This window comes from Protobothrops mucrosquamatus, unplaced genomic scaffold (assembly GCF_001527695.2).
Source record: "Protobothrops mucrosquamatus isolate PMUCROS unplaced genomic scaffold, P.Mucros_1.0 scaffold1150, whole genome shotgun sequence".
Taxonomy (NCBI): Eukaryota; Metazoa; Chordata; class Lepidosauria; order Squamata; family Viperidae; genus Protobothrops; species Protobothrops mucrosquamatus.
This window is the reverse complement of record NW_015387365.1, coordinates 183316-201873: the sequence shown is the minus strand read 5'-3', so window position 1 is coordinate 201873 and position 18558 is coordinate 183316. Positions and strand designations below refer to the sequence as shown.

Below are 18558 nucleotides of genomic sequence, written 5' to 3'. Positions count from 1 at the left end.
GCAATGAATCAGTCAGTACCTGACAAGGAAGAAACAGTGCAGTTCTGGAAGCAGATATGGGATAACCCAAAGAAATACAACAAGGATGCAGCTTGGTTAAAAGAGGTGGATGCAAATAAAACAGAAGTTGAAATGAAAGAACTAGTAATAACAACAAAAATGGTAGAAAAAAGAGCAAGGAAGATCAAAAATTGGTCAGTACCAGGTGAAGATGAACTGCATGGGTTTTGGTTGAAACATCTAACTGTTATACATCCACTCATTGCCAAACAGTTCAACAATATACTACAAGGAGGAGAAATTGAAAAGTGGCTAACAACTGGGAAAACCTATCTAATAATGAAAAATCCAGCAAAAGGGGCAACACCAGGCAACTACAGGACAATTACCTGCTTACCAACAACTTTCAAATTGCTAACTGGTATGGTAGCTGATGTAGTACAACAGCATCTAATTGAAAACAATCTCTTTTCACCTGAGCAGAAAGGAAACCGACCCAATAGCAGAGGAACAAAAGATCAACTCCTAATAGACAAAATGATTTTGGAAAACTGCAAGAAAAGGAAGACCAACCTGAATGTGGCATGGATTGACTACAAAAAGGCATTTGCCACCTGACTGGATAATCAGATGCCTAGAAATAATAGGGGTCAGTAGAAACATCAGAAAATTTGTGCAAAGATTGATGGCACAATGGAAGACACAGTTGCAGGTCAATGGTGAGAGACTGGGAAAGGTTAACATCAAGAGAGGAATACTTCAAGGAGATTCATTATCATCATTACTATTTATTACTGCACTGTTTCCTCTGTCAACAATACTGAATAACTCAGGACATGGCTATCAAACATCAAAAACATCTGCCAGAGTATCCCGCCTCTTTTTTACATGGATGATCTGAAGCTGTATGGAAAAACATCATCTGAAATAGAATCGCTGCTCAATAGGTGGGCGTGGAATGCTGTAAGTACATCAGATGGTTGAAGAAGAAAAAATGGCTTTGGAAGAATATCTGAAGGACAGTGATGAAGATGCACTGAAATTAGTATATCAGGAAGGCTTACTGACTACTGGAGAGACCAAACTGGCCTACAAGAAAGACCAAATGAAGAACAGAATAGAGGCATGGGAAGACAAAGCACTACATGGCCAGTACATTAAAAAATAGCTGGGAAAGCAGATAATAACAAGACCTGGCAATGGCTAAGAGCAGGAAAATTGAAGAAAGAGACCAAGGGACTAATTCTGGCTGCACAAGACCAAGCCTTAAGGACAAATGCATATAAAGTCAAAATTGAGAAGACAGCAACAGATAGTAAGTGCCGCCTATGCAAAGAAGCTGAAGAAACAGTGGACCACCTTATAAGCTGCTGCAAGAAGATTGCACAGACTGACTACAAGCAGCGGCATGACAAAGTAGCAACAATGGTGCATTGGAAGATCTGCAAGAAATATCATTTGCCTGTAAGCAAAAACTGGTGGGATCATAAAATAGAGAAAGTCATAGAAAATAATAAAATTAAACTGCTCTGGGACTTCAGAATTCAAACAGACAAGCACCTGCAACATAACACCCCGGACCTAACAATTGTCGATAAGAAAGACAAAAAAGTCTGGATAGTGGACGTGGCAGTGCCTGGAGACAGCAGAATAGACGAGAAAGAACTGGAGAAGATAACAAAATACAGAGACCTACAAATAGAAATAGAAAGACGGTGGCAAAAGCAAGCAAAGGTAGTACCAATAGTAATAGGCACCTTGGGTGCTTTGATTTGATTTGATTTGATTTTATTAGATTTATACCCCGCCCTGGAGGTATCCCAAAACAACTGGAACACCACTTGAACACCATTGGCATTGACTAATTCGCTATTAGTCAATTGCAAAAGGCGGCCTTACAAGGAACTGCTTCCATCCTGCGACAATATCTGTAATACCATCAAACATCCACATCTGCCTATCCCAGGTCCTGGGTAAGGACTTGATAGGTAGACAAAATGCCAAATCCAGTCAGAACATCTGGCTAACTGTGCGAGGATCCATAATAATAATAGTAAAGTTGGAAGGGACCTTGAAGGTCATCTAGTCCAACCCCCTGCTCAGGCAGGAAACCCTGTACCATTTCGGACAAATGGCTGTCCAGTCTCTTCTTAAAAAACTTCCAGTGTTGGAGCATTCACCGCTTCTAGAGGCAGGTTGTTCTACTGGTTAATTATTCTCACTGTCAGGAAGTTTCTCCTTAGTTCTAGGTTGCTTCTCTCCTTGATTAGTTTCCACCCGTTGCTTCTTGTCCTGCCTTCAGGCGCTTTGGAAAATAGCTTGACAGTGCTATCATGTCCCCCCTCTTCCTTCTCTTCATTAAACTAGACATATCCAATTCCAGCAGCCGTTCCTTATATGCTTTAGCCTCCAGTCCCCTAATCATCTTTGTTGCTCTTCTCTGTACTCTTTCTGTTCTAGTCCAACCCCCTGCTCAGGCAGGAAACCCTATACCATTTCAGACAAGTGTCTGTCTGGTCTCTTCTTAAAAACTTCCAGTGTTGGAGCATTCACAATTTCTGGAGGCAAGCCATCCCATTGATTAATTTATCAGGAAATTTCTTCTTAGTTCTTAGAGTACCATTCAGATAAGATAACCTTTATTGTCAATTTTTTTACTGTGGGCACAACGGCACACATCAAAAATGAAATTTAGTTGCCCGCTCTCAAAGTGACGCACACCTAAACATACTATGAACAACATATAGACCCACATCCCTACATATATGTAGCAAATAAGTATTAAATACTGTCCATCTTGAATATATAATGGAAGGAGGAAGCTTGAGAGTTCACAAGGTTAATGCTGTATTGAATGAAACTATGGCTGAATCTGGATGTTCTGCCACAGATACCACAAAGCCCCCTCCTCCCAGAAGGGAACAAGGAAAACAGGTCATGAAGAGGATGTGTGGTGTCCCAGATAATCTTGCAGACCCTGCTCAAGCAACACTTCTGTGCTATGTCCTGGATGGGAGGGAGGGAACAGCCAATGATCTTTTCAGCCATCCTCACCACTCTCTGCACCACCTTCCTGTCTGAAGCAGGGAAGCTTCCAAACCAGACTGTGATGCTGTATGACAGGATGCTCTCGATCGTCCCCCTGTAGAAAGTGGTCAGGACAGGGGAAGGAAGATATGCTTTTTAAAAGTTTATATATGTCGCTGAATTCCTAAGTGAACACATGTTTCTCCCTGAACAAAAGTTGAATACCACATCTTTCTGCAAATTTGGATGTCTGCTTACTATTTCTGTGCAGTTGTGTACAATTAAAAAAAACTATTCTTCTTTTCAGAACTCTCCTAGCTGAGAAATATTCTTCAAACTCCTTGCCTGCATTGCATATTTAGGGTCATATTTAGGGTCCCTCTTCAAATTTGCAGTGTTATTTAGGTTTAGGGACCACGAAGGCCATTCAAATACCTTCTTTAATGCCTGCTCAACCCTCTAGTTTTATAAAACAAAATGGGGGGGGGGATCTTTGGACTATTGCAGACATGTCAAACACAAGATCCAGGGGCCAGATGTGGCCCGCGAAGTGGTTTCATGTGGCCCGCAAAGCCATCCTGGAAACAGTGAGGGAACGGCCCCTGCTGCCTTGGCCCTGGCCCAGGCTGGCCGGGAGCCAATGTACAATTTTGTGGTGGCCATCTATGCTGAAATGCATTCAGTCTTAGCTCCACAAGGCTGTCTGGAAACAGCAAGGAACTAGCCCCTGCTGCGTCGGCCCCACCACCTGGATGCATGCTGAGGAGGTGTCACCCTTTGTGAAGAATGAAGAAATGCACGATCGCCTGGAAGTGGACAGCAAATCACCCTCGCCTACTTCACATATCAGGCTTGATGGGCTCTGGGGGAGGAGTTTCAGTAGGCAGCGGGGGGCTCTCCTCACAGCACCGAGAGGCTGAGCCAGGTGGTGCAAATCCAAAAAGAAACGCGAGGCCGCCCAGCTCCCAGCCTGACTGGTTTCTGCATGCAGCGGGGCGCTCTCCTCACAGCGCCAAGAGCTGAGCCGGGTGGCGCGAATCTGATGAGAAGCGCAATGCTGCCTAGCCCCCAGCCTGCCCAGTTTCAGCAGGCAGCAAGGTGCAAAGCTGGCGAGCTTCACACCGCCCGGCTCAACCTCTCGGCGCTCTGAGGAGAGCGCCCCGCTGCCTGCTGGAACCAGGCATGATGGGGGCTGGGCGGCATTGCGCAGGTAATGTTGACTCTCATGCTGCTCATGGCATCCCTTCCCCCAGAGCCCACCAAGCCAGATATGTGAAGTAGGTGAGGGCCATGTGCTGGCCACTTCCAGGTGATGGTGCATTTCTTCATTCCTCACGAAGGGTGACACCTCCCCAGCTGCATTTCTTGCCTGTTTTTCTCCCTCCCTCATCTCAAATATTTTCCCACCACTCTGTACTTAGGAAGGAAGGAAAGAAAGAAGGAAAGAAGGAGAGGGAGGGTCTGAGGGAACTTCTGCCTTAGTCCTGCCCTGCTGCCCTTTCACCATCCCCTTGCTCCCTCCTCCTGGCCTATCCTGGGGGTCTCCCATCCTATTGCTAAGGAAGCTTTGGATAAAAGCTGGGTCTCCTCCCATGGAGAGGGAATGGGCCTCCCTCTGACTTTGCCCTCGTACCCATCATGAGCAACCTGGCTAAGGAGAGCAAGCACAGCAGCAGCAGCCTTGAGGAAGAGATAAGTGTAGCTGGGTGCACCCTTGGGGAAGTGGGGCTGGACTTGGTGCCGCGGGTGTTCGAGGGCCAGGCTGGGCATTTGACCTCTGCTGCCCAGGGCTTCGGGCAACCCGCACCACCATCCAGCCCCGCCCCCACATGGCCTGAGAGGAACAGTGAGGCTCCTCCAGTGGACCATGCCTTGGCACTTGTCCTGGTCCCACCCCCTTTTGCCAGAGACCCTCAGATCTGTCCCACTCATGCCCAGACCCCCACATGCACCCTTGATGGGAACGATGTAGAACTGGCCATGCCCACCCAGTATACCACACCCACTCCATCCACGCCCACCTAGTGGGCTGTACCCACCCTGGCCACACCCACCCGGCCCCCCAAGGGCAACCACAATGCTGATGCGGCCCTCAATGAAATTGAGTTTGACACTCCTGGACTATTGTCTTGCTGAATTGTCTCTTTTCAGCTTCAATTGCTTTGCTGGCTTTTTGGGCCATTCCCTATAGGATATCTGAATATTTAGTTGAAACTATTCTTCCTTCCAGCCATACAATATTTCCTGGTCCTCAACCCTAACAGAGCCTCCCCTTAACTTGATGGCCAGCAAGGAGTTCTCTTTTCCTTGAAAGGTTCAGAAAGTTTCAGGCATGCTGAAGTTTTCCTTTGCTTATATGAGGCCAGGGAGGAAGGCTTTTCTTCTGCGTCAATGATACAATCCATACTCATTCTACTTTACAATAAGGCTACAGGTGGCAGGTTCAAAAGCACAAACCTCCCATTGTCACTTTTACCTGTTTGATCCAGAAGGGAATGTCCTTCCTAAGTTTCTTTCTCTGAATGTAAAGACAACGGGGTCTCTTGGGGTCTCTTGTCTGATTGTTTCCTAGGCAACATATTTTCCCTTAGACACAGAATAACAGACTTGGAAGGAACCTTGGAGGTCTTCTAGTCTAACCTTCTGCTCAAGCAGGAGACCCTAAACCAGTGATGGCGAAGCTTTTAGAGACCGAGTGCCCAAAAACTGTCCCACCTCCAGCCCACCCCCTCTCCATCCCCTGCCCCTCCTACTCCACCCCCACTCTGCCCCGCCCCACCCCCATCCGCCCACAGGGCCACCCACCGCCTCCACAACCCACCGAAGATTGTCCAGGCAGCTGTGCAATGCCATGGCTGCCACGCCCTCCGCCCATGCCCCGGAGCATCATCTGTGCGTGACAGGGCATGAGGGCAGAGTCTTGTCCCTACTGCCCGGCTGTCATGTCCTTGGTTGCACTGCTCCGTGCGGGCCGTGCCCAGGGGCGACTCTCCTCTGGGGGGCTGTTAGTGAGGAGGGGGCCATGGGTGGAGTTGGGGCTGGAGCACAGAGAGGGCTCCGAGTGCCACCTCTGGCATGCGTGCCATAGGTTCACCATCACTGTCCTATACCATTCGATACAACTGACTGCCCAGTCTCTTCTTAAAAGCCTCCAGTGATGGAGCACCCACAATTTCTAGTGGCAAGCTGTTCCATTGATTAATTGTTCTCCTTTGGTTTCTGCTTTCTCGATTAGTTTCCATCCATCACTTCTTGTCTTGCCTTCTTTTCCTGAGGTCATTGTCAGGTCCCCAAAACCCACATCATTTCCCCTGCATATATATATTCTACTTTTGGGGCCTGCCATTCTGTTGGGGTGGGGGAGGGGAGATATTTGCTTTCACTTGGGATAACTTTCACTTTCTACTTTCCCTCCTCTGCCTCTATCATCTTGAGAAAGGAATGTGTCTCCCTTATCAGGGAGATGGTGACAGAGAAACGAAAGCTGGAGAAGACCTTGAGATGCGCGCCGACTGTACCAGTTACCCGCTCATTTTGCCAGCTGTGGATTGTCAAGCCCCATGGGGCTTGCCATTCACTGGTGGGGGGGTGAACTGGAGCACGGGCCGCAGCAGCCAGATGCCACCTTGACGCCAGCCAGTCCCCTGAGCCGAGCCAGCCACCAGAACAGGCCAGCTGGACATCGGAAACAGCCCTCCCCCTTCTCCTCCGTTTCCTTGCTGGCTGCCTACCTTCTCCAGGCCAACCACGGAGCCTCGACAGTGGATGGGGGGGACTGGCCCGATGTCAGCCATCGCAGCTGAGCGTCGGGAGGCAGCTGGGCACCACCAGGCACTGCCGGCGGTGGGAGGAGACTACGGCCATCAGCGCAGTAGCTGAGCGTCGGGGGAAGCCGCCGCTCACCGCCAGGAACCGCCGGAGGCCTCCGGTGCATGAGAAGAGGCTGCTGATGGCCGGGCAGGACTGCGGAGGTCCAGAGGGAACAGCCAAGGGCATGACCGGCATGGAGCCGGTGGGAGGTTCTGGTCTGGGCGGCTGGACGGAGGGCCAGCAGGCCGTGGCTTGGCCAAGGGAAGGGCGTGAGTGGACCAGGGGGGGGGGGTTATGTCTTTTGGGCGGATGCTGGTTTGCTGCTGGGGGTGGGGCTTTGGGGCATGGCACAGTTATGTAAAGCACTGGGAGCAAACCACTCTCAGTGCTGACTTTTTGTTTGCTGAGGAATAAACCTTGCTAGCACCTCGTACCTGTGTTCCTTGACTGTGTTATTTTGGACGACAACGGACGGTGGTGACATGGATTGGCTGGATTTCCAATGGACATTATGACTTTGTTGGGAGGAGAAATATGGCTGGCTTAATTATACCACTTGCACGGGTTTTTCCCCAGATCTCGCCTTGACATCCCTACTGTTACTGATCTTTAATAAAAGTACCCTTTTGAGACAATGCCTGTTTCAAGAGTTCTGCTTTCTTGGGTGGTTAGTTGAAGTGGGTCCTTACATAGTTCTCTGCCTGGAACTCCTCCATGTACAAATCAGTTGTGACTTCTCTGGTAGGGCAGAAGCTTCTCCAGGTTGAATACTATGCAGATCTCGCCTTATGTAAGGACCACTTCAACTAACCTCCTCCTCCCACCAAAGGCATACTGTCCATTTGAAATCCAGCCAATCCACAGGTGGCACAATGCCAGGCTGGCTGATACAGTTGGCAGGCATTTCAAGGTCTTCTCCAACTTTTGTTTCTCTGTAACCGTCTCCCTGATAAGGGAGACACATTCATTTCTCAAGATGATAGAGGCAGAGGAGGGAAAGTAGAAAGCAAAAGTTAACCCAAGCAAAAGTATCTCCCCCTCCCCCCAGCAGAATGGCAGGCCCCCAAAATAGAATATATATGCAGGGGAAACGATGAGGATTTGGGGGACCTGACAATCATGCACACATTCCATTACAATTGCTGAGTTTGAGAAACACCATTATAGGACTTTATTTTTGCTTTGGAAGTTGAGAGTTGACATGACACCATTTCTCTTCATTTCACCCTTCCCATTTTGCATTACAGCCTCTCCAGCTGAGCATTTTTGGCTACTTCCTCATGCAGTTCTCCTTCTACTGCTCCTTGGTTATCACTCTTCCTTTTGATGTCAAACAGAAGGTGAGTGGTCTCTGGCAGAAGAGATGCAGTCAAGCTGGTCCGGAAGCCCCATTCAGATTGAAGAAGAGAACATGGTTCTTCCTTTGTTGCATCAGCAGCATTTATGTCTTTCACTCAATTTATGTGGCTGCCATCTCACCAATATGACTCAGGTGGTTAATTTTAAAACTGTGCAATCAATGAAATGAAGAGAAAAAGTAAAAGACAAAGACACTAATTCCATGCATCTTCAGATGCAATTCTTATGGTCATGACCTTTAACTAGGCGAAATGGTACATAACATGGCAACTATTTTTGAAGCAGGCAACCTCAAATGGGCTAACATACAGAATACATCTAAAATCCAGGAGTAATGACTCCTGAGGAAATGGGTTATGAGCCTTCAATGCTCTTGGCTACTGCTGTACTGCTGTGCTGCTATGAGATTATGTGACCTTTATTTTCAGTATTCTGTGACAATTTCCCAGCCAGTCACACAATCCCTTGCTCCCTTCCCCCATCCAGCAGAAGCCATTTACCTGCCTGCTGGGAAGGATAGGAAAGGGCAGGGTAGGGAAGGAAAAGAGGAAGGGAGGGAGGGAGAGAGGGAAAGGGAAGAAGGGAAGGAAGATATGAAAAGGAAGGGAGAGAGAGGGGAAGGGAGGGAAGGAGAGGAAGGAAGAAAGGATTTCCATTGCTCCCTGCCAGCTTCCCCAAGGTAAGAAATATCTCTGAAACAATGACTCAGCAGGGTACAGTTGTCTACTTTCACTTTAAATTCCTTCCCCATAATAATGGAGGCAGTTGGTCCCCATGCACCATCTGCAAAATCCATCAATACAATCCTCTCTTCTGTTGCAGGACTTTCATCAAGAAATTGTCCATCATGTAGTCACCATTTTACTCATTGGCTTCTCGTACTGTGCCAATTACATCCGTATCGGTTCACTTATCTTATTTCTAATTGATTCTACGCATTATCTCCTGGAGGTAAGTTAAGCTCAGAAATGCTCTTGCCCTACTCCAGGAAGGAAGAACAAGTTCTTCTCTTTCACCCCGCCTACCTAAAAAAAACCTTCTTCCATGTTCTATGGAAAAAGAAATTAATTCTAGAAAGGAATTTATACTGGCCTCTTGCCTGCAGCCTGCCAGAGGTGCTGGGACTGGCTAAAAGATGATCAGGGTAGTCGAAGATAAAACATGTAAAGAACGTTGCTGGAATTGGGTATGTCTAGTTTAATGAAGAGAAGGACTAGGGGTGACATGATATCAGTGTTCCAATATCTCAGGGGCTGCCCCAAAGAAGAGAGAGTCAAGCTATTCTCCAAAGCACCTGAAGGGAGGAAAAGAAGCAATGGATGGAAACTAAATCAAGGATAGAAGCAACCTGGAATTAAGGAGAAATTGAGGATAGTGAGGACAATTAATCAGTGGAACAACTTGCCTCCAGAAGTGTTGGGTGCTCGAACACTGGAAGTTTTGAAGAAGAGACTGGAACAACTATTTGTCTGAAATGGTATAGGGTTTCCTGCCTGAGCAGGGGGTTGGACTAGAAGACCTCCAAGGTCTCTTCCAACTCTGTTATTCTATTCTATTTTATTCCATTCTAAATTATGGGTGGTGGTGTCATAATCTGACAGGCTTGTTTTAAAGAAAGAGAAACATACAACAAAGCTGTTCAGATACAGCAGGGATATGTAAAGGATTTGGGGCTGAAATTGCTTCAGGTTTTAGATACCCGGTTTTGAGTTTAAAATTATAGTTTTGCATTTGTTCCGTATTAAGCACAGAATGTTTGGAAAAGGTTTAAGCTAAGCCTCAGTTGTGGGAGACTAAGATATTCTCACCAGGCTTTGCTTGCAAGCTAATCTTCCTCCAGGTTTCTCTTCAGCATTTCCATATTCTCCAAACTACAATTCCCAGCACCCCTCTGATAAAGGGAAGAGAGGTGCTGCAGTCTAAAGCCAGAGAACATAGAACATAGAATGATACACTTGGAAGGGATGTCAGAGGTCTTTTAATCCAACCCCCTGCTTGAGCAGGAGATCCTATACCATTTCAGACAAATGGCTGTCCAGTGTCTTCTTGAAAGCCTTCAGTGATGGAGCCCCCACAACTTCTGGAGGCAAGCTGTTCCACTGATTTATTGTTCTCACTGTCAGGAAATTTCTCCTTAATTCTAGGTTGCTTCTCTCCTTCATTAGTTCTTGTCCTGCCTTCAGGTGCTTTGGAGAATAGGTTGACCCTCTTTCTTCCTTGTGGCAGCCCCTTAAATATTGGAAGACTGCGAGCCGTTCACCATTCATTGTTTCTTGTCTTGCCTTTTGGTGCTTTGGAAAACAGTTGCCCCCCCCTTATCTTTGTAGGAGCCCCTCAAATATTGGAACAGTGCTATCATGTCACCAGGGCTACCATGTCAGTGCTATCATGTCAGAATATTGTCATTGTATCCTGAAAGTCAAGTGTTCACAAAATAGGAACCTTAGTCACTCAACAACCACTGCTTCTTTTTCTCTCTCTTTTTCTCAGATGGCAAAGATATTTAACTACCTGAAGTGGCAAAAAACCTGTGACACACTTTTTATCGTATTCTCAGCAATATTCCTGTTTGTTCATCTGGGGATTTTTCCTTTCAAGTATGTTTCAGGAATCATGCAAAAAGGATGGGGCTTTGACAACACAGTTGTGCCATCTTGATCTTTATGTCACCCACACAAACTTTGGGAAACCCCAGCTTGTCACTGCTCTATACAAGTGAGAGTTTCAAGCTGCATGTAGACCATCAAATGGCCAAAGGTGGGAGGTAACCTCCAGGCTACCTGTAAGAGTAAAAATGATAGTCCCAAAGATGCTTTTTCAGGAGGCAACTGGACTTTCTTGTTTTTCTTTGAAGACATTTCGCTTCTCATCCAAGAAGTTTCTTCAGCTCTGACTGGATGGTGGGGAATGGAAGGATTTATACTCCTTACAGACAGCTGGTCACTTGCCTTCTTTTAGAGAGTCATTGAGGCCAATTTGGAGGTTTATCTGTGCCCTCGGGGTCACCTGAGTAGTGCAAATGGGTGTGGAGCCTTCTTGGAACTGTTAAAATAACTGAGTTGTAGACTGAAGATAGATGATGTCATATCCCTCCCCCTCTGTTGTGAGAGGTCTGTTCAGTTTTGAGATAGGTGGCCTCTTTGATCCCTCTTTTAAACTAGCAGTCTTCTCTGTCCAAAATTTGGACTTTGCTATGTTTGAAAGAGTGGCTTTTGTCTTTCAAGTGCAGATGGACTACTGAATCTTGTTCTGATGGATTTGTTCTCCTATGTTGTGCCATGCATTGGTGAGGTGGTTATTTTGTTTCTCCAATGTACAGATCTGTACATGTCTCACTGCACTGTACTGCATATACCACGTTGCTCAGTTTGTGTCTGGGTGTTTTATCCTTGGGATATCCTTCCATTCCCTACCATCCAGTCAGAGCTGAAGAAGCTTCTTGGATGAGAAGCGAAAGGTCTTCAAAGAAAAACAAGAAAGTCCAATTGCCTCGTGAAAAAGCATCTTTGGGACAACGATGACCTGGATGACTGAGAATCTCCACAGACAAGTAAAAATGATACTATTTATAAATGTCGACCATCCCATTTGGCACATCCCCCCAAAAAAACTCCTGGAATGTACGCGCTACCAAGAGTAAAACTTTATTGAAAGATCCATTTTGTCAGCTATTCTAGAACTACATGCTGTTGATGAGGTTCTGCTCATCAATAAACAGGAACCTTCTTCCCTAAGCAGCCTCCATTTTATTTCCAGCATCTCAGCCTCCATTTTATTTCCAGTGTCTTACTCCTGGCTTGGAAATGGACCTGATTTTTCTTTCAACTGTGGTTTTGACAGAAATCAGCCCCAAAGACCAGAAACTGGCACAAAAACAACATTGTCAAAGCAGAAGCAGAAGCAAAGTCAGTTCTGAGGTAAAAAAAACAACCCCTTTTTACCCCTGGGCTACCCACAGTTCATTGTCCACCAATTATATTCAGTGCTTTTGTCTTGGGAACACAGTCCTGCACTGGCTGGTAGCTCTGAGAACTTGGCCTTCATGGATATCACCTCTTAATAATAATAATAATAATAATAATAATAATAATGATAAAGTTGGAAGGGACCTTGGAGATCATCTAGTCCAACCCCCTGCTCAGGCAGGAAACCCTATACCAGTGGTGGCGAACCTATGGCACGGGTGCCAGAGGCGGCACTCAGAGCCCTCTCTGTGGTCACAGGCACCGTCGCCCCAGTCCGAGGCCTTCAGCTGGGTTTTATAAAACCTTTTCACTTTAGGCCTCCGCCACCGTGTGCAAAAAAAAAAAAAGGTTCAATCAATCAATCAATTTCAACTTCTCGTGGGGAAAAAAAAGATCTTGCAAAGTTGGAGTTGATTGATTGAACTGTTTAGTCCCACCCAGTCTGCCATTACCACCTCAGCCACGCCCACCCAATGGGCCACGCCCACCCAATGGGCCACACCCACCCGGCACCCGACGATGCATAAGTGGGTTTTGGGTTGCAGTTTGGGCACTTGGTCTCTAAAAGGTTCGCCATCACTGCCCTAAACCATTTTGGACAAATGGCTGTCCAGTTTCTTCTTAAAAACTTCCAGTGTTGGTGCATTCACCACTTCTGGAGGCAGGTTGTTCCACTGGTTAATTGTTCTCACTGTCAGGAAGTTTCTCCTTAGTTCTAGGTTGCTTCTCTCTTTGGTTAGTTTCCACCCATTGCTTCTTGTCCTGCCTTCAGGTGCTTTGGAGAATAGCTTGACTCCCTCTTCTTTGTGGCAGCCCCTGAGATATTGGAACACTGCTATCATGTCCCCCCTTGTCCTTCTCTTTGTTAAACTAGACATACCCAATTCCAGCAACCGTTCCTTATATGTTTTAGCCTCCAGTCCCCTAATCATCTTTGTTGCTCTTCTCTGTACTCTTTCTAGAGTCTCAAGATCTTTTTTACATCGTGGTGACCAAAACTGGATGCCGTATTCCAAGTGTGGCCTTACCAAGGCCTTGTAAAGTGGTATTAATGCTTCACGTGGTCTTGATTCTATCCCTCTGTTAATTCAGCCTAGCCCTGTGTTGGCTTTTCTGGCAGCTGCAGCACACAGCTGGCTCATATTTAAATGATTGTCCACTAGGACTCTTCAGTGGCAGAAGGCTCTCATGCATTCCTTAGCCTCCCCCCGCCCTCCCGTTTCTGTTTGGCAAATTGTGAGCTGGAAGTTGATACAGGCAAAAAAAGCAAGTTAGCTTTGACAATGATTTTTTTTTTTTGCCAGTTTCTGCTCTTTGGGGCTGATTTCTGTCAAAACCACAGTTGAAAGAAAAATCAGGTCCAGTTCCAAGCCAGGAGTAAGACACTGGAAATAAAATGGAGGCTAAGATGCTGGAAATAAAATGGAGGCTGATTAGGGAAGAAGGTTCCTATTTATTGATGAGCAGAACCTCATCAACAGCATGTAGTTCTGGGACAGCTGACAAAATGGAGTTGAGAATAGATGGGTTTTTATACATTCTTTAGGGCAATGGTTCTCAACCTTTTTAATGCTGCGACCCCAACCAGTCATAAGTCGAGGACTAAACCGGTCGTAAGTCGAGGACTAAACCGGTCATAAGTCGAGGACTACCCAATCGGTCATAAGTCGAGGACTTTCCCTGCCCGGGAGCACCGCGCATGCATGGTTCTGCCCCTTGCGCCGGCCGAGGCATAGCTGGCAAGCAGCAGAGATGGAGCAGGCCGACCACTAGCTGGCCCAGCCCAAGGGAGGTAAGGCAACCGCCGGAAAAGGGAAAAAAAATAGCGGACAAAAAAAATGGCGGACAAAAAAAATGGCGGACAGCCTTGCTTGGCGACCCCTGTGAAATGGTCGATCGACCCCAAATGGGGTCCCGACCCACAGGTTGAGAACCACTGCTTTAGGGCTTTGTGTTTGAGATGCCTGTTGTAAAATGTATTTTGACCTGTGCTTGAGTGTGCCCTTTTGTTGTTCTAATTATTGATGCCTGACTTCCGTTGTGGCTTGGAGGTCATGTCTTGTCCTTGGAGCTGGGTGGGGAATGTAGATTTTAGGAGTCTTTGTTTTTCTAATTCCATAAGCTGCAGCCTTCTGTGCGAGCTGTGGCTGAAGGTGTTTTGCTTATGAATAGTGTCGCCCCAGTCTTTCTGAATGGATTACCAAATCTCCATTTCTAAAGATTGGCCTCCTCAGGTTTCTGCATGAGGCAGGGTGACTGGGACTGGTTTTTGCCTTCGTTAAGATTTTTCTCTATTTCTCCTTTAGGGGAAATATTCTATCCTGCCTTTTTAATATTCCCCAAAATATTTCATTCTCTGGGGGGGGGGTGCTGACTTCATACACCACCCATCGAAATAAAAGAATTTGCTTAATGACCACTATGAAAATAGTTGTAAAATTGCAATCTGGTCATCTAAGTGCCTCAACGTATGATTGTTGTGAGTTACGATAGAAACTCTGGCCTCCGTTATGGTTGTTCTGTCCTTGCTACACATTACCCTGTGTGCAACTTGACATGCAGTTAAACGCACCTATCCTTCAATAAACCATAGACCGTGTGCATAGATCTGGATGCTTTATTAAAGAAACAGAATGGTGAAACTGGGAAAAATAAAAATACATACAGTAAGAACCCAAATACAAAATAAACAGTGTTGAATTGCTAGTAAGCATAACAATTAACAAATACAGATAAATCTAGATCTCAAAAGTGATGCTGTATGTATGAGACATGGATTTTTGTTTTAGATGAACATGTATCATGGATTAGGCTGGATTCTTCGTGGTTCTTCTGTTTTCTCTGAATGTTAAAAAATGGAGTCTGGCTTTTTAGAATGAGGGAGGATAGGAGGATGGTTGCCCTCTAAGTTCAAACAGCATCAGAACAATTTCCAAACAATAAAAGATTTGTCCCCAGCTACTAGGTGGGACTCAACACATGCCAGAGAACAACAACAGTAAATACAAATTGCATGCTGGGGGCATGACGGTTGTAAAACAAGGTCTATCTGTATAGAAATTCTTAAATTAGGGCATTCAGTGCTTCAGTCGTCTATATGACCAGCAAAAAAAAGAGATCAAAATCTACTTTTACTTAGTGGCTGTGCAGATGTGCACAGTCCAGATGTGGGAATCCTGATTTAAAAAAAAATGTTAGAAGATTCTTAGAAGCCATTAGCCTAAGCAGGCCATGTGTTATTGTCTACGAAGATACTTCGACATCAATTTTGGCTGAAGCAGATCATTCATTTTCATTTTTGAAGCCCTAGTCAATATTCTGAATTCATAACTGGATTAATTATGCCAGCCTTTAAAAATATTGAGCGGATAACCCTTTCCTTCTTTCTTTTTGCTACCCTCCTTGCCCCTCCCCCAAGGATTCTCCACAACACATGTTTCTATGTCATGGAGCTCTACCAGCCTTATTACGGCTACTACTTCTTAAATGCTCTCCTGATGATCGTGCAGCTCCTTCATGTTTTTTGGTCTTATCTGATCATCCTCATGGTTTATCAGTTCCTGATCCATGGAACGGTAAGGGTAGAAATTGAGCATTCGGGGAGGTGTGAGCTGGAGGTACATGTTGGTGAGGAGGGTCAAAACCAGAATTTAGAATAGAATTAGAATAATTAGAATATTAGAATATTAGAATATTAGAATTAGAATTAGAATTAGAATTAGAAGATTTCAAACTCAAAACTGGGCATCTCAAACCTGAAGCAATTTGAGCCCCAAATCCTTTACATATCCCTACTTTCTCTGAATTACTTTGTTGTATGTTTCTATTTCTTTAAATCAAGTCTGTCAGATTAGGACAACACCACCCATAATTTAGAATGGAATAGAATAGAATAACATAGTTGGAAGGGACCTTGGAGGTCTCCCTGGTCAGGCAGGAAACCCCATACCATTTCAGACAAATGGTTGTCCAATCGCTTATTAAAAACTTCCAGTTTTGGAGCACCTTCTGGAGGCAGGTTGTTCCACTGGTTAATTGTTCTTGCTGTCAGGAAATTTCTCCTTAGTTCCAGGTTGCTTCTCTCCTTGGTTAGTTTCCATCCGTTACTTCTTGTCCTGCCTTCTGGTGCTTCTGAGAATAGGTTGACTCCCTCTTCTTTGGGGCAGCCCCTGAGAAGAGGGAGTTTGAATTCCTTTTATCCTGCTCCACTGTCAGTGAGAGATTTTGAGGGGTGGGATGCAGATCATAGGGTATCTAGGGATAGGCAAGGCTCCCAAGGACTAGGGGTAATGTGATAACAGTCTTCCAATATCTCAGAGGCTGCTGCAAAGAAGAGGGAGTCAAGCTATTCTCCAAAGCACCAGAAGGCAGGACAAGAAGCAATGGATGGAAACTAATCAAGGAGAGAAGCAACCCAGAACTAAGGAGAAATTTCCTGACAGTTAGAAGGATTAATTAATGGAATAACCTGCCTCCATAAGTTATAAATGCTCCAACACTGGAAGTTTTGAAGAAGAGACTGGACAACTATTGATCTGAAATGGTTTAGGGTTTCCTGCTTGAGCAGGGGGTTGGACTAGAAGACCTCCAAGGTCCCTTCCAACTCTGTTATTCTGTTATGCCTGAGGCACCCTGCACTCTGCTTAACAACCCATGCATTCATTTAAGGACCACATCAGGGAGAGCAGAGGCGGGGGTCGTTAACCAAGGGCATTTCATATAATGTCTATCATGGCTTATGACCGTAATTGGCTCCATTATGGTCATAGGTCAAAAACTACCTGCACTTTTAAGGTCCGAAGAACACCATATACACATAAGGGTGATCTTGGCGATGGGTGGTTGAAAGAACTGGAAACTTTGCAGAAATGTAAAATATGTTCATAAAGAAAAACCAAAATGAAGGATCCTCTTCCTCTTCCCTCTGCAACACCCAAGCAAGTGGATGTGAACTGTTAAGAAATACATGGGGAGTCACCGGAAAAATGGACCATGCTGCAGAATCAGAATTGCAGATCCTTTTTTACAAGTTGTTATGGAGGGCCATCCTCCTTTCATTTCATCATATACAGTAAAATAGGTCCCAAAGTATACAATCCAGAGACCAGCTGTGAACTAGTGGGATTCAAACGGTATCCCTCAAGCCCAGAGGCACAAGGAGAGGGGATGACTGTGCAATTTGGAAGGTCAATCAATCAGAATAGTGCTGGAAGGGACCTTAGAGGTCTTCTAGTCCAGCCCCCTGCTCAAGCAGAAGACCCTATATCATTTCAAACAAGTGGCTGTCAAGTCTCTTCTTAAAAACCTCCAGTGATGAAGCACCCACAGCTTCTGGTGGCAAGCTGTTCCACTGGTTAATTGTCCTCACTGTTAGGAAGTGTCTCCTTAATTCCAGGTTGTTTCTCTCCTTGGTTCATTTCCATCTATTGTTTCTTCAATCACAATAGAGCTGGAAGGGACCGTCAAGGTCTTGTAGTCTAATTCCCTGCCCATGCCAGAAACCCTATAATATTTTCAAACAAAAGATTGTCCAATCTCTCCAATATCTTAGCTTTGCAGTGGGTTAAAGCCCCCACCCATGACCCCTTAAAACTTATGAAACCCCTTCTTCAAAAAGTCATGGGTTTGCTTGCATGGCACATAAAACCTGGTGTGGCCCTTAGGTTATATAAAAGTTGTGCATCCCCAATGAAAAAGACTAGTTCTATGCCCCCCCCCCCAAGTTTTCTGCCTCTTTCCCCATCCTCCAACACATTCTAGCCATGCAGTATTAAAAGGAGACAACATATCTGTATCTCTCTTGCAGGTGGATAAGGATGTGCGGAGCGACTCGGAGGGCAGCGAAGAAGAGGATGAGTTGAGCCAGAAGTCAGAATAGAAAAATGGTACCATCAATGCCCAACTCAACTGCCACTTGCCCTGCATTATTAAGAGAGTGCTCATGCAGATGAACAGCGGGAATTTGCCATCAAGTGGTCACACCAAAGTCCCTCTACCCTTCTCTCTGTTTCCATATTAGTTACTCTTCTCTACTGGAATACTGCATCCAGATTGGTCACCGATGTCAATGCTGCTAACATTGGATGCTCTTGCTTCGACAACAGATGGAATTGCAGCCATTTTTCTCTTTTGCTTTTAGAGTTAGTTGATGCTGGAAGGGGAATGTGGATGAAAGTCCAGTTAGTCATAACAATAATAACTCACCCGTGGGAATCCAAGGTTATTACGCCTAGAGTTGATAAAGATTTGGTGGGCTGGAGAGCTGGGGAGGAAGCCCATGCTTCAATCTAATTGGGGAATGTGATTTATGACTGTTAATTGGAGGAGGGAATTGTGCTTAGCTACTTTGTGCTCAGGGTTGCGGAATTCAGTTTTTGAGTTTAACTATGTAGTGCCA

General features: G+C 45.6%; 1 protein-coding gene across 1 annotated transcript in view; it reads left to right on the top strand.

Annotated features, from left to right (window-relative positions):
• LOC107291598 (ceramide synthase 4-like) overlaps positions 1-18180 on the top strand; it is a 52471-nt gene extending 34291 nt beyond the window's left edge. Inside the window, 5 exon segments of the mRNA XM_029284968.1 lie at positions 8085-8177; positions 9019-9147; positions 10687-10793; positions 15580-15736; positions 17968-18180. Coding sequence (XP_029140801.1) covers positions 8085-8177; positions 9019-9147; positions 10687-10793; positions 15580-15736; positions 17968-18180 — 699 coding nt within the window.
• The last annotated feature ends 378 nt before the right edge of the window (positions 18181-18558 follow it).